We start from the raw sequence: 15657 nt of genomic DNA on the forward strand, positions 1-15657 counted from the left end.
TATTGGAAGCGTCGGTCATGCAAAGTATCAGACCATGTCACACAAGTTCTAAAGTCTGGACATTCACAGCCAAAGTAAGGCCAGACCATCCAATTTCTAGCCAACATATACAGAGGCTATACCCAGATGTGCACTCCCTATAAAATTATTTTATTTTTTAATTTTTCTATATTTTTTTTCATTTTATATTTATTAACTTAAACATGGAAAGTATTGTATTTATTGGGGACTTGCTTTTTTAAACTAATATCTAGCCACCCGCTTGAACCCATCGAGCACATAACCCAACAACCCACAACACAGTCATGAAAAATCTAATTTATGCCAAAGTTTTTTCACAACTTTATCCGTTATATTTGTATCCCATGTTGTTTTCAACAATACTCACCCAGGCATATACACTATATAACAAGAAAAATAATAATCCAAGCAAATGCTATCACATCAAGAAATAAACGTGTACGCCTTGCCTTTCCCTCTCCTTCCAAGGAAGATAAGTTTTTTTTTTTTTTTTTTGAGTTTTTAAGGAAAGTAATGCTTCCCTACGTTCCAAATATATTATTTTGCTTTCTGTTTTTGTTTTTATCACCAAGAATTAAATTATGTATTTGTTTTTTACAATATCCCTCATTAATACCTATTTTGCAAGAGACGTGCAATTAAAAAATAAGTATTTTTAAAAATATAAATTCAAAATAATAATTCACATATATCAATTAATTTATTAATTTATATGAAAAGTTTACCATGACAATTTCTTTTATTTGGTAAAGAAGTTCCACTTTTGTTAAGTATTGTATTTTTTATTATGTTTATGTGTCTTTTAAAAATATATTTATCTTGAAAAAATATTAAATTAATAGTTTTTAATATATTTTTAATAATTTTAATATATTAATGTTAAAAACAAAAAAAATATTTAAATATATTTTAATGAAAAAGGCATTATATACCAAAACATTAAACATATACTCAATGATCCTCCATAGTAGTTAGATTTTGCTCCTGGATTTTATTATTTTTTGGATGTGATAATAGATACAGACAGATCTGTTGATGGACTGTTAATGATGTGACAGAAAAAGAAACAAAAAATAAGGATAAATATTCCAGAAATGATAAAATAGTAATTCTGAAAAAGCTAAAGGTTTCATTTGTCTTTGCAGGTGTTTTTTATTATTATTAATTTTTAAAATATTTTTAGTAAATAAAAAATATTATTTTAATACTTTCAGAATTAAAAACTCTTTAAAAACACGAGTCCGTTCTCACGCAGTTCAAGGTAAGCGTAACCATTTAGGCAACTTGTCTATCTACCTGCACTCCTTTCATTTCACCATTTAAATTTGCTAACTGCTTGATCAGCAGCAGCAGCAGCAATACGATCGAAGAGATCCAAAGATCGAGAGAAAATGGCAGGGTTTGGAAAAGCGATGGCTTGTCGCCAGCATGTGCGAATTAGATTAGGAACGAGATTCATGTCTTCTTCTTCGTCGTCATGGTGGCAAAGCGTTGAGCCTGCTCCCAAGGATCCTATTCTTGGTGTAACGGAAGCTTTTCTCGCCGATCCCAGTCCTGACAAAGTCAATGTTGGAGTTGTTAGTACTTTCGTTTCCTTTCCTTTCTTTCTTCTCTGTTGGATTGGATTGAATCGGATGTTTTTTTATTTTTTTGAAGTATTAATTTTCACTGAATCTGAAATGATAGATATTAGATTTATAGATGATTTTATATCTTGTTTTCCTCTTAACTCAGATTGAAGCTGAAATTTGTTGCGTGTTTTATTCTATCTAATTATTTGGATTGGTAGTAGAAGAAGGAGATTGATTGATTGATGTGTGTTATTAAATGAAAGATTTAATTTGATGATGGTGATAAAGGGTGCGTATCGAGATGACAATGGAAAACCAGTTGTTCTCCAATGCGTCAGAGAAGCTGAGAGGAGGATCGCCGGCAACTTGAACATGTGAGTCATTTAATTTTTAATATTAATTAATTTTTACTCTTAGTTAATAGAATTATATTTGTCTATTTTGCGTTATTTTCTATGCTTGAGATTCTATTCTGGTAATTATTCAAATATATATGCGCTGCTGGTCCATGGCCACATGCAATAGGAGGTGCCAATCAAAGGCCAGTAGGCCACTTCTTTTTAGTCGCCCATCTTTAATTTATTCTTCTCGTCGTGCTTTCAAGTGTCAGATATAAAGAACAGTTCTCTTTTCCATCTACACTTTTACACTAGAGTTTTGAAATCCTGGTATTTTGTTGAATTTTATTTAAAAATATTTTTAAATAATATTTTTTTTTGTTTTTTTTTAATTTTTTTTAATATTAGTATATAAAAGATCTAAAAAAATAATTTAAATCTAATAAAAAAATAAAATTTTTTCAAAAACACAATTAAACCACAATATCAAACCAGATTTAAATCAGAAAAATAACCGGATGGTTCAATTTGGTTTGTTTTCATGAAAAAAAAAGGAAGATAGGACTTTTTTTTTTTTTTGGTGTGGATGATGTCACTATAAACAAGAATACCCGAATCTATTTCTATCAAATATGATGTCACTATAAACATTTTTATACTTTATTTGGTAATTCGGTGTAAATAGTGTTTTTTAAAATTTTAATTTTTTTTATTAAAAATATTTTTATTTATTGATATCAAAAATAATTTTTAAAAAATAAAAAATATTATTTTAATATATTAAAAAAAAAACATTTTAAATTACAACCATTATTATAATCTCAAATACAAGGGTTAAACTCAGCACACAGCTTCCAAAAAAAAAAAAAAAAGGTAAAAGCTCCTCTTTCTGCAAGCGTATTTAACTTCATTTTTTATTTACTGAAAGGATTGTTTTATCACTGAATTTTTACTCATTCTCGAACATTTGGTCCCATAGCACCAACTTTTTCTTCTATATGTATTAGTTAGTTACCTTTCTCACTATTTAACACAAATTCATAACAATAAAGAAATATGATCAGTACAATATAAAACAGAAGTTTCGAGCATTTAAATGGTTTTGATAATCTTATAAACTTTAGAAGTTCATGAAATTATTTATATATACACAATTTTTTGTATAAAATAATTTTATCTTACTCTTTAATAAATTTATTAATAAAATGTCATTATTTTCCAAAATTATCGATTGTTTTCTAAAAAAGTGGCTTCTTCTGCAACATCAAGTTTAGTTTGCAGTATTTATTTTCATTTCTTAAGTTCAAATTAGTTTGGCTTTTAATTAATTAAAGTATTTAAAATATTAAATTCTATTGAGATATATCAAGCACACTGTGGTCAACTCATAAAATAGAAATAAAAATACAGTGGGAAAGGCACCATTTTTTTTTCTATCATGTCACCAACTTTGGTCAGATCAACTGGAATTTGGTGGGTTTCTCATCACCCGAATTATTTAGATGTTGAAACTCACTATTTATCTATAGAAATAAAAACAAAAGCTATTAAAAGGGAGGATGACTTTTGACTTAGGCCCTTAAATATTAATGGAGGAAATGGAATGAATAATAAGGAATTAGAATATCATTTTAATTTCAATGATATGTTTGAAAAGTATCTCGAAATGAAATGAATTCAAAATTTTGTATGACTTTTTTTTTTTTTTTTAAGATGAGGAGAATAAAGATTAAAATCGAATCCATCACGAGTGGATAGCTAGTATTATATACTAGTAGTCATCGTGATTATAGTTGTCATGACCTCTGTTGCACCACCTCCACACTGTTGCGGGTTGTAATTATTTTTCACAAAAATATACCGGGTATAAAGGTTATTTTGATGTGTATTTTATAAATTAGAAATATTATTTAAAAATAAATATTTTTATTTGAAAAAATAAAGTTTATGTGTGTGTGAACTAGAATAATATCTTGAAAAATCAAATACGAATAAAACATTTAAAAAAAATATATATTAAAAAAATACACACAAAACCCGTGACTTTGGTTATAAAATCAAGATAATAGAAAAAAAATAAGAAAATAATCACAAAAACAATATTTAAAAAAAAACTAATGATAAGTTTTGTAAAAAAATAAATACATTGAAAAGAAGTTGGAATGACGACACTGATGATTTACATCAGGTTGTAGTTCACATTCATAGTGGATGTATGTTTTAAAACCTTTGTATAGTTGTCACAAAATAACTATTCACCATCGTAACTGTTGTGGTCATGGTGGAGATGGTGAGAGTAGACGTGGAGCATTATTATAATGTAACTTTTTGAAAAGAAAGGAAGAAATTATTATCGCCACCATGGCACTACCATTGCCAATGACATGGTGGTTGAAATGTTGGTTGTAATAACAATAACAATTTTATCATTTTTAAAAAAAAGTTATATCATTAGTTAGATATTGATCTTTCATTTTTATTTATACTTTTCATTCCTTTCAATCAAATACTCTTGCTCTCGTTTCCAATATTTCATTCATGGTTGTCAAACTGTTAACAAGTTAATTTTACTCCATTTTCTTACAAGCTACACCAGCAATGTTTCAATTAAATTAAGCTCTAGTTTGTAGAATTAATTCAGGATAGCTCTCACTCTATACAAAATAAAATATAATAAAAGAAGTTTTTGTTTTGTCTCTGGTAAAAAAAAGGGTTTTCTCTTTTATTATTTATTGTAATCTCATTCAGTCACGTTGATATTTTTTATTTAGAATAATTTATTATTTGCTGCCGTTATTTTAGTCTAACTAATAGAGATATGGACGTAGGATTTAGCTTAGCATGAATTTTGCCATTTATCAAAGATTAATGCACATATTGGATGTATTAGATAATGGTTTTTGTACGATTAATCAGTCTTTGGAACTTAGTTGTTATAAATTTGTGTACCCTTTTATGATTTAGATATTTAAACTCGGTCGTGTTTAAATTGAAGAAAATATGGAGGATGTCTGCAAAAGTTTTGCAATATCCTTAATTTTGTTTTTCTAATTTTATTATCTTTATTTCTTGAATCAACCATGCAGTCCAAGCAATGATCCACCACCGACTCAACAATGTAATTGCTTGGCTTAATTGATAATTGGATCAAGTTCAAAATTTTTACAGCCTGGACAACTGGTCTCTCTTTTTGCTATTAAAACCTTAAAACACGTAAATTGAAAATTAAAAATAAACATTAAATTTAAAGAAAACCAGAATTCTAAGTTCAAGTACTAATTGTACTTTGACTTAAAGTTCAAGGGAGGGTCAACTTTTTTGTGTTAAAGTAATTAAAATACTAAACATTATAATTATAATTATAATTATAAAAAATAAAACTAAAAGTGCTTAGACAACTTTTTTGTCTTGAAGAATAGAAGTCTATGTAGATGATTTGAGTCTTGAATCATGTCAGAAAAAGTATATCGAAATCCAGGAAGTTTGTTTTGATTTGGTTTAATTTTGAGTTTTTAGATTAATTTGAGCATATTATGGAATTGAAATTGGGGTTATTGAGGTTTTTAAAATGTTTTGTATTTTTTTTTACTATTAAGTGAAAACATTTTGAAATTTAGGTTTTAAGGTTCAAATAACCCTGATTTTGATTTTGTGACCGGAATTATTTTTAGTGAAGGAGAAGCTGTCTGTCTAGGTAAAAGATGTGTCATCTTTTTTGTTTTTATTTTTATTTAAAAAAAAATAAAAACTTAGGTGAACTAACATGTTGACTTTTTAAAATAGAAATAAGGTGTGCGAGCCTAATCTTTTGTTTTAGAGCTAAGTGCTTGAGCCTGGGTTGATTCTTTTGGCTATTCACCTTTTTTTTAATTGTTATATATATATATAAAATAAATATCTCCTTAAATAAAATTATTAATATAGTATTTAAAAATCAATCATATTATATCATAATTTTTAGACAAGATTAGAGCTTTTTATGATAATATTAATAATTACTTTATGAATAATTATATATGAACCTAATAACATGTAGATTGTTAAGGATCTCTTCTTAACAAACAATTGACAATTGTTTAGAATAAAGTTGAGGAAGAATTAGAAGAAAATCGAGAGAGATAGAGAATTAACAGTAATACAATCATTCAATGTTATTCATTGCCTTACAAGTTCTTTATTTCGAACTTATATATACAATGATATGCAGGCTTGTAACTAACTTCATTAACTAACAATTTACTGCTTTAACTAACCATTAACAGTTTTAACCAACAACAACTAGCTCTAACTATCTTTACGTGCTCAAATCTCATGCTGTTGCACAATAACTGTTGCTGCTTCTTACTGCCTCAGCATTTCTTGCATTATCACATGTCAATTTCTTCTTTCTTGGCTGCTAAGCAACATTGATCTTTTAAGCTCATAAAATAGACTCTTTTTTTTAAGAAATTGCTCAAAAATATTCAATAAAAATAAAATATTTATTTTGTTATTTTTTGTTGTAATTTTTTTATTTAATTTTTAAAAAGTATTTATTCTTTTCTTTATCATATAGCTGCTTAAAATTATAAAAGCATATTTTTTATATCAGAACTTGCTTTTCAAATATTTATGATGTTGATAAAAAAAGATATATTTTGGTCAATAAAAAAGAAATACATGAATAAGAAATGAGAATTTTAACTAAAGAATTTTTTTTTTCAGAATCAAAGTTGTTGGATATCTTATGAATATTTACTTTGATCGTTGTCAATAAAAAAGAAATACATGAATAAGAAATGAGAATTTTAACTAAAGAATTTTTTTTTTCAGAATCAAAGTTGTTGGATATCTTATGAATATTTACTTTGATCGTTGCATAATTAAATAAAAAGATTTGTGAAAAAGGCATCGTGGCATATTGCAGGTGTACTGGCTAATATAAACCAGAAAACTATAAAAGTGCATTCTTCCAAGATTTGGCAATTCTTTGTTGCTGTCCACCATGATCATTAGAAGTTTGAGAACATGCTTGTTTGTGGTTCCATCTTTCATTGGCAGTTCTGTTTTAAAAGGTTTTTTTCCCCTCTGCTGTCTAAAAATTTGTTGTGTTCTTTTACAGAACAAAACAGTTTTAAGGTCCTATTAAAGGTCGGTCATTGTTTAGTTTTCTTATCATTTTGACTGATTATTGATCGTATATTTTTGCTTCTTGTTGGATAGGGAGTATCTTCCAATGGGAGGTAGTGTGAACATGGTGGAAGAAACACTGAAGTTGGCATATGGAGAGAATTCTGAGTTCATTAAAGACAAAAGGATAGCAGCAGTGCAATCTCTATCTGGTACCGGTGCATGTAGACTTTTCGCAGACTTTCAGAAGCGCTTTCATCCTGATTCCCAGATCTACATACCGGTCCCGACATGGGCCAAGTTAGTGTTCTTTACGTTATTATTATGGTGATGGACTAGAATGAGCCATAAAGTTAAAAAATTGTTTTCCAGCTCTTTTTTTTCCTTTTTATTTGTTTAGTTATGGGCTTCTAACATGAGACTTAAACAGCCATCATAACATTTGGAGAGATGCTCAGGTCCCTCAAAGGACCTATCATTACTATCATCCAGAATCTAAGGGTTTAGATTTTTCTGCCCTGATGGATGACATTAAGGTGGGTGAGGCAGATTTTGATCTTTTGACTAAGTTAAACATGTTATTTTTCCTTCCCCGTTGTTAGCATGTTCTGTTTCAGTCCCCTGCTTATTACATAGGTGAATAGTAATGAGGGTATATATATATATATATATATATATATATATATATATCCTCGTTACTATTCACCTCTTTTTTTGTTATGTGAAATGAATATTCACACATATCTTCTTCGCAGAATGCTCCCAATGGCTCATTCTTTCTACTTCATGCCTGTGCTCATAATCCTACAGGAGTTGATCCATCAGAAGAACAATGGAGAGAGATCTCACACCAATTCAAGGTAAATACTTTCTTGCCTTTTTACTCATTGATTTTCCTCTCCTGTCCCCCCTCCCCCCCTCTTTTTTTGACATCAAGCATCATGTAATTTTCAGGTTAAAGGTCATTTTGCCTTCTTTGATATGGCTTATCAAGGTTTTGCTAGTGGTGATCCAGACAGAGATGCAAAGTCCATCAGGATTTTTCTCCAGGACGGTCATCATATTGGTATTTCCCAATCATATGCAAAAAATATGGGACTCTATGGCCAGAGAGTAGGATGCCTCAGGTATTGTGTTCCTACCATCGGAATACATGCATTAGGTGCTGCTGCAGCAACTGTGTTTCCTCTTCTATTCTTTTATTTGGACAAAAAATTTTAATGTTTTGATGGGGCTATTAACTGGTTCTTTTTCAAGATGCCTTTAGGTAGATGTTTGAAAGCCAATGAGCTTGCAGCTCAACTGACACTCATGCCCCCACTCCTTCCAAGAGGTCTCAAGTTTGATTTCTTTGTAATGAAAAAAAACAAGAAAGGCTTGAAGGGAGGCGCCTTTTACCTATGTAAACAAGAGCTCATGGCTAATTTATCAAAAGATAATGGAACATTACAAATTATAACATAAAAACAGAGGGTGTTTGCACAAAAGCAGAGGAATTTATAACATTAAGTGCATATTTGTCCGACTTTTGCATGTTTCCAGGAGTTAGCAGGATTTTGGACATGATCTTTTAGTATGAAGTGTTTGAAAACTACTTATGTTTCTTATGAAATCAATTGTAGCATCCTGCCTAAAAGATAATTTATTGGTTGCCTATATCTGATGAATGTCATGATCCCAGATTTGTGGGATTATCTATCAAAAGCCATGTTTAATAACAAAAAATGGTTTTCCTAAATCCCATGACCTCAGCTCCCTGTCATGTGTATATCTGGTTGAGGGACACCTGACCTGTTGTTACTATCGTTAAGCCTTTTTTTCTGGAAAAGCTTTAGCATCTGGCGCTAACAATCATATATTCAAATTTAGGTACTCTGATCCACAATTGTTAATTTCTATTGAGATAAATTTATCTTTTTTGAAGATGGTTTCTTCCTATTTCTCGCGTAGTTTATGGCTATAAAAGTGGGATTAATATACAACATTCACAATCGAAGGTCTCTGCTGTTGTGTCTCTACTACAGATAATGAATTGTACAAATTCTAAGTTATCTGTCCTTTCCTTGAGTATGTAGGACTTCATGCATGAAACAAACCAAAGTGCAAGTCCAACCACTAGATTTGCGACAAGCAAAAAACAACTGTGCCATTATAACATGAGAGATGTTTATGTTGATATTCAGATAAATTTTAGATTTACTTGTTCTCTAAGTGAACAGCTGAAGCTTTTTTGAAAGTGGTTCAGAGGCAAGGGTTCTCTCGTACATCTTAAGGTTAATCCTGTTAAATGTTGCCTGCAGTGTGCTTTGTGAAGATGAGAAACAAGCGGTGGCTGTAAAGAGTCAATTGCAGCAGCTTGCTAGACCCATGTACAGCAATCCTCCTGTTCATGGTGCACTTGTTGTGTCAACTATCCTTGGGGATCCTGAGTTGAAGAAGTTGTGGCTCAAGGAAGTGAAGGTAATTTTATTTCACTGGATCCCCCCCCCCCCTCCTTCCCCACCATTTTGTTTCATTTCATTATAGCATGGTTATTTTTAAACTTTGTATGCACATGAGGAAATGTCTGCATCTGAGATCTACTTGTGCATTAAAGATAACGATCCAGCCATGGAGTAAAATATTTAGAATGCACCAATTTTTTCATCGATTTAATGCTGAATGATAATTTGTTCACACTTCACCTGCAACTTGATGCTAAGATTCTTCATGACTGCCAAAGAGATGACTTTTGGCAGTGCAGCATCCATCTGTACTAATTTGTTTATATAAAGGATTAAAAACCTAAACACACTTGGAAGAGAATTATCAGCCCCGCACTTTCATTTTAAAGATCACCTAAATTTTGTCATTACTTCTTTCTTATATTATTGATAAGAATGGAACCTGACTGTTACCAACAATATTCTGATCAGGTAATGGCTGATCGCATCATTGGAATGCGATCTGCGCTAAGAGAAAACCTTGAGAAATTGGGTTCACCTTTGTCATGGAAGCACATCACTGATCAGGTGTGCCAGAATTTCTAACTTAATTATTAATTTCTCCGTTACTTTATATTGGTAGTTCATTTTGATATCCAGCTTGTTCTATTTGTTACCGGTATATACCAAGCATTCTGCTTCTTGCAAACAGATTGGCATGTTTTGCTATAGTGGGATGACACCTGAACAAGTTGACCGATTGACAAAAGAATTTCATATCTATATGACCCGCAATGGTCGGATAAGGTTTGCTCCCATTCATGAATATCTTACACTAACATCTACTCCTGGTTATGCCCGGTCTTGATGTGTGTTGTGCATGCATGCGCATCTTTAAGTTTGCTAATTTTCGGATGCATATGCAGCATGGCGGGCATTACTACTGGCAATGTTGGATATCTGGCAAATGCTATCAACGAGGTCACGAGCTCTGCCTAGGCTCATCGCTGAAGCAAAACCTCAAATCATCATTGAAGAGGTCATACTTACATAGTCAGAAGAGCAAATAAATTCCTAGTTTTTCTCCCCCGTGCTATTTTGTGACCAGGGAGAGGACAATAAAACGGTCACTCCAAGGGTGGCTTAAGATTTTTACTGCGATGAGGTTCTCACAACAACTGTTGAGGAGACCAATGGTGGACAACATCAGGTCTGTAACGAAGCAACATTGAATTGCATATGATCTGTCTGTTACATTGATTTATGAAAATTTACATATTTACAAGTTTAGTTTTACCAAACCGAATACCTTGGTGGTGATTAAACTTTAGAAACCGATAGTACAGGTTTGAGATGAAAATGGTTTTAATAATAACAATCTTAAAGATTAGGACATCTTAAATTCATCTGAGATAGCTGCGTAGTTTCTTTTTAGGGGAAACCTTGATTTTTTTCCCAAATTTGTATGCCTATTCTCAATAGCATCCCAAACCTATATATTTTAGTCTAGTGTGCATATTTTATGAATTAAAATGGCATCACCTTGAAGAAAAATTGACAAAAATATTGATGTGCATCAACAGAGAGATTTGATTTGAGAATATTTTGAAACATTTGGGGTCAAATTGATAACCTCTGTAGGTGTAGGACTCAATTGAGAATAAGAATACAAGTTTAGGACTAAATCGAGGTTTTCCCTTTCTTTTTTGCAACTATATACAGAAAACCTTTCTTTTTTGCAACTATATACATCATGTGGATTGAGCTCCTGAAGTTAGGGATAACATGATCTACTAACCATAGGTAAAAACGCTTCTCCATTTTTCTGGGCCATGCATGGCATTGACTGTTTCAGTGGGAGGAAATTGAGCTGGAAACTGTTGTTTGTGCATCCTCTATATTAACGAGCTGGTAATTGTCATCCTGTTCGCAAAATAACTCCATGGTCGTATAAACAACTACTCCCTCACTCCTACAAGTGTCGAATACAAATAAAAAGGTATTGTTAATAGGTCCATGGAGACCATTCTTCAGGGGTGATCTTATGGTACGTATGGGAGTTTTGAAAGCATGAATCCCCACCTTATTTTTGTAGGAAAAAAAATCCATTTCCTTAAGAAAATTATATGGAAAAAACAATTGATCCAAGATAAGATGCAAATAAAAAACAAAAAATCAATTAAATCGAGAAAACTAGAAAAAAATAATTGAAAAAACTGAACCATAAAAAAAACCTATTAAACTGATTAAAATTTTAAAAAAACCGACCGGTCCAGTTCGGTTTCAGTTTTATAAGCATGAAATCGAAAAAATCAAACTGAACCGAAAGCTAAATCAAACCGGTTTGAACCGGTTTTTGTTCTAAAAAACCGAATCGAAACCGGTCGGTTTGAACTGGTTTTGGTTTTTTTAAAAAAAATTGGTTTGATTACTTTTTTTATATAAAAACCGAACTGAAAATGATCACTTCTAATCCAAGACACCGAAGATTTAAATTATAGGAATTGATTACAGGGATTATTGAGAGTATAGTAGTAGTTATTTTTCAAAGTGTTTTTTACTTGGAAATATATTAAAATATTTTTTATTTTAAAAAAATTATTTTTAATATCAGTTTATCAAAACAATTTGAAAATATAAATAAAAAATATTTTATTTAAAAAAAAAAAATTTATAAAATATTATTTGAAATACAATTTCAGAAAGCAAGCGAAAAAGATAAAAGACACATTTTAATATAGAAGCAAGACTTTTGTTTTTAAACGGTTATTTGAACTCCATTAGTGAGTATCTTTTAATTTGCATTTGATTAGAATTTTATAATAAAAAAAAATTAAAAGTATTTTTAAATAGAAAATTAGAAACATAAAAAAAGAGATATGTCTAGATATCTTATCAATCTCTATTATCTCTTTTGTAATTAAACCTCTTTAAATATATACATACTAAAAAAAAAAAATTCAAGGAGTGGTTAGACCCATCAAACATGTAGTAGCGTGATTTTCAAAATTTGAAGGCAAGATTTCAAAGACATCATTTATTACGACAAGAAGCTATTAGCCTAGGGAGGTTCCCTAGCCTAGACCTAATATCTAGAAGGAGAAAGAAATGATAATATCAAACAGTAATATTAAATTAAAGTGTCACGTGATTGCATATAATAAACAGTTTGAGTTTAAGTGATCGTATCTTGGAAGGTCATAACTATAGAAATTTTACGGTGTATTATATTTTTGTGTTTTAAAAAAAAATTATTTATTTTATTTTAAATTAATATTTTTTTAGTGTTTTTATATTATTTTAATGTATTAATATCAAAATTATTTTTTAAAAAATAAAAAATTATTATTTTAATATACGTTTTTAAAACACTTAATAGCTTTCCTATCTTGCAGTGTTGGGAGCCTTTAGCTTTTATGCTTGTATTTACTGTGATTGTAATTATGGTTTAAAGTATTTTTTATTTAGAAATATATTAAAATAATATTTTTTTATTTTTTAAAAATTATTTTTAAAATTAGTAAATTAATCAAAATGATTTTAAAATATAAAAAAATTAATAAAAAAAATTTAAATTTGTTTTTAAAAAAAAACACGGTTTAAATCTCCTCTCCAAGTGGTATATTCCTTCAATAGTTACAGGACCCTTACCTAACGTACGAATAGGATATGAATTTATTGTATCAATCTAGAAAAACAAAATAAAAAGACTCACTTTTTTTTATTAAAAAAAACTAAAATGATGTTTTAAAAAAAATTTGAAAAATCTCTTACGTTGAACTGTTCAAGTTTCTCACGGATTTTGACTAGGTCTCATTTACTAAAGTACAATATAGTACTTGATTTTCATTGATGGATTGAGTACAAAAGCTTTTAAGGTTTACGATCATCAGAAACATGCCCGGGAGAGGATTTCAAGATCATGGACTTGGCTAGAGATCTTCACTTCAATAATGCGAACAAATTATTCAAACTCACAACATAATTATCTCAACAAAATTAAACAACGTAGATAGAATCAATTCACCACCCTGCAATTCCTTCTTATCTCTCCATTCCTCCCTGTAAGGGGGCTGATATTTCCCATCTTCACCATGGCAGCAGCAAAATCTCTAGCAAAGGTAGCGCCGTTTGTGCTGTAAGTCCTGACAAGTGCATCTTGAGAACCTCCGTTGAAGAGCTCCTGGTCTGAATGAAGCAAGCCACGGCGGGCCACAAGATTGGTGTAATAATTGTTATCAAATCTGGTTTGAGTGCCATCGAGTGGAGCTAAAGTGGCGTCACCACCGGAAGCAGGGCAACTAGCCCTTCTAGTAGTGGCAAAGCTGGCATCAATGTTGGTGTCATTGTATATGCGGTTACGAAATGTGGTGCATCTGGCAAAGCCAATTGTGTGACCCCCAGAGAGCGCAGTCATGTCACCGGCACTCAAGCCTTTGGCAGAAAACATGGAGATTAGGGTCGCAAGGCTAGACGCGGGTGATGGGATTTGGCTGTTGGCTGCACTCTGGCTAGCTGTTCTTGCATCTCTCCGGCCAAGTGGTACTGTCCATGATGGTCCTCCTAGCTGCGTGCATGCATTTGTGTATATAGTCAGCCGAGAGAGAACGAATTTGTGTATACAGTTCACTTTCTTTAAGTAATCGGTGTTGAGAATTGAACTTTGATCGCTCAAAACCCCCAAAAAAGAAAAGAAAAAAGAAAAAGTAGTATTGCTAGATAGAAAAGAGAAAACTTGATAAAAAAACTAACCAGTACAACTCCATCTCGGGCTGCAAGTGCAAGGATATCTGCACAGGAAACTGTGGCATTGCAGGCCGCTTCTACCCGAGTTTTAATGGTGTCAATCACTTCAAAACCTCTAGCTGAATTCCTGTTGGGATTCGCATTCTTTTCACCCGTGAAAGTGGCAGTGTCATCCAGTAGTATAGATCCGTCGCATCCCTACAATAACAACACGAAATAATTAAAGAAAACTATTTATTTCTTAATATGATTTAATTTAAAGATAAAAAAGTTCGTGTGTGTGTATATATATATATATATAAGCAAGCTCGAAGACTAGCTAGAGAGCAGCTCATTGAACATTTAATCCCATTTTTACTCTTGGTGGGAATTAATTAATTAATCTCAAACCAAGAAATTAAGCTAAACAATTAAGGTGGGGAAGAAAGATATTAAAAAGAGAGATGTCACACATTCACAAAGCAGTCATGGAAGAACAAGCGGAGGATAGAGGCGGCAAGCCGAGGCTGGCCATTGACAGCCCCCGTCATTGCATTACGCACTATGGTTTGAAGATTAGGGCATGTCGAAGCATAAAAGGTGGCAGAAAGCTGTGCGCTGCAAAGGGAGGATGCTAGGAGCGGTACAACACAGAGTGCAACAAAGAATTTAGTAGAGCCCATGACGAGCGAATAGAGCTTAATTACTTGTAACTGAGATTAGTTAACAAGCTAGCTAGCTAGGCTTATGTTACTAATATGGGGTGTGAGCATATGATGACTGGAGAGTTCCTTATATAGACAGCAGTAAAGTGCGTGAACAGGTAGAAAAATATACACACAGACACAGTCATAAGGAAAAAGAAATACAATTTTCTATAATTTAGGACATTAATTCCTAATTAACCCATATACGTAACCATCATACACACCGACTAGTAGAAAATGTGAGTTTTTTGCTTGGACCCATGAGATGCAATCGTTGACCTTCTCTCATAAACACCATTATATGAGTGATATTGATGATATATAATAACTCTTTAAGCACTTGTTCCTCATAGCACAAATTATACACATCCATGCAGAAATACATCCACACGTCCTGGGAAAATTATAGCCTGGTGTGAAAATGTTATCCAGATTTCCAACTTTGCTGCCCGAACGCGTGCTTTAGCACTTTTTGCATGGAGAAATATGCTGAAAATCAATCCGTATGTCAACCATCGAAAGATCCCTGCATGTGCTCATGATAAGGTCGTTGATCACTACTTGATGTAAAGAGCAATTAACGAGTGGTTGACTTCTTCCTTCACGACGCCTCGAAGAAAAGCTTTAGGTTAAGATATCACCAAGAAAAACAAAGGACAATGAGAGTTTCCTCCTTTTCTGCCTAACCGCGTTTTGTTGTTATGCAGTCAACAAAAACTCTAGATAGCAAAAGGAGAAAAGCAAAGAGATCCTTACAAAAAAA

The 15657-nt window shown here is 31.6% G+C and overlaps 2 protein-coding genes across 2 annotated transcripts; one reads left to right on the forward strand and one right to left on the reverse strand.

Moving 5' to 3' along the window:
* The first annotated feature begins 1266 nt into the window (after positions 1-1266).
* On the forward strand, positions 1267-10763 carry LOC133681433 (aspartate aminotransferase, mitochondrial). The gene is made up of 10 exons (XM_062104478.1): positions 1267-1598; positions 1881-1966; positions 7133-7339; positions 7470-7575; positions 7795-7899; positions 7994-8166; positions 9340-9499; positions 9955-10050; positions 10175-10269; positions 10389-10763. Exons 1-10 carry the CDS (start codon positions 1413-1415, stop codon positions 10459-10461), a joined length of 1287 nt encoding a protein of 428 aa, XP_061960462.1. The 5' UTR covers positions 1267-1412; the 3' UTR covers positions 10462-10763.
* Positions 10764-13278: 2515 nt separating this feature from the next.
* On the reverse strand, positions 13279-14964 carry LOC133682103 (peroxidase P7-like). The gene is made up of 3 exons (XM_062105367.1): positions 14661-14964; positions 14215-14406; positions 13279-14029 (listed from the first exon to the last, which is right to left on the reverse strand). The coding sequence occupies exons 1-3, from the start codon at positions 14868-14870 to the stop codon at positions 13481-13483; spliced, it is 951 nt and encodes a 316-aa protein (XP_061961351.1). The 5' UTR covers positions 14871-14964; the 3' UTR covers positions 13279-13480.
* Positions 14965-15657: the final 693 nt, after the last annotated feature.

This window comes from Populus nigra, chromosome 2 (assembly GCF_951802175.1).
Source record: "Populus nigra chromosome 2, ddPopNigr1.1, whole genome shotgun sequence".
Lineage (NCBI taxonomy): Eukaryota > Viridiplantae > Streptophyta > Magnoliopsida > Malpighiales > Salicaceae > Populus > Populus nigra.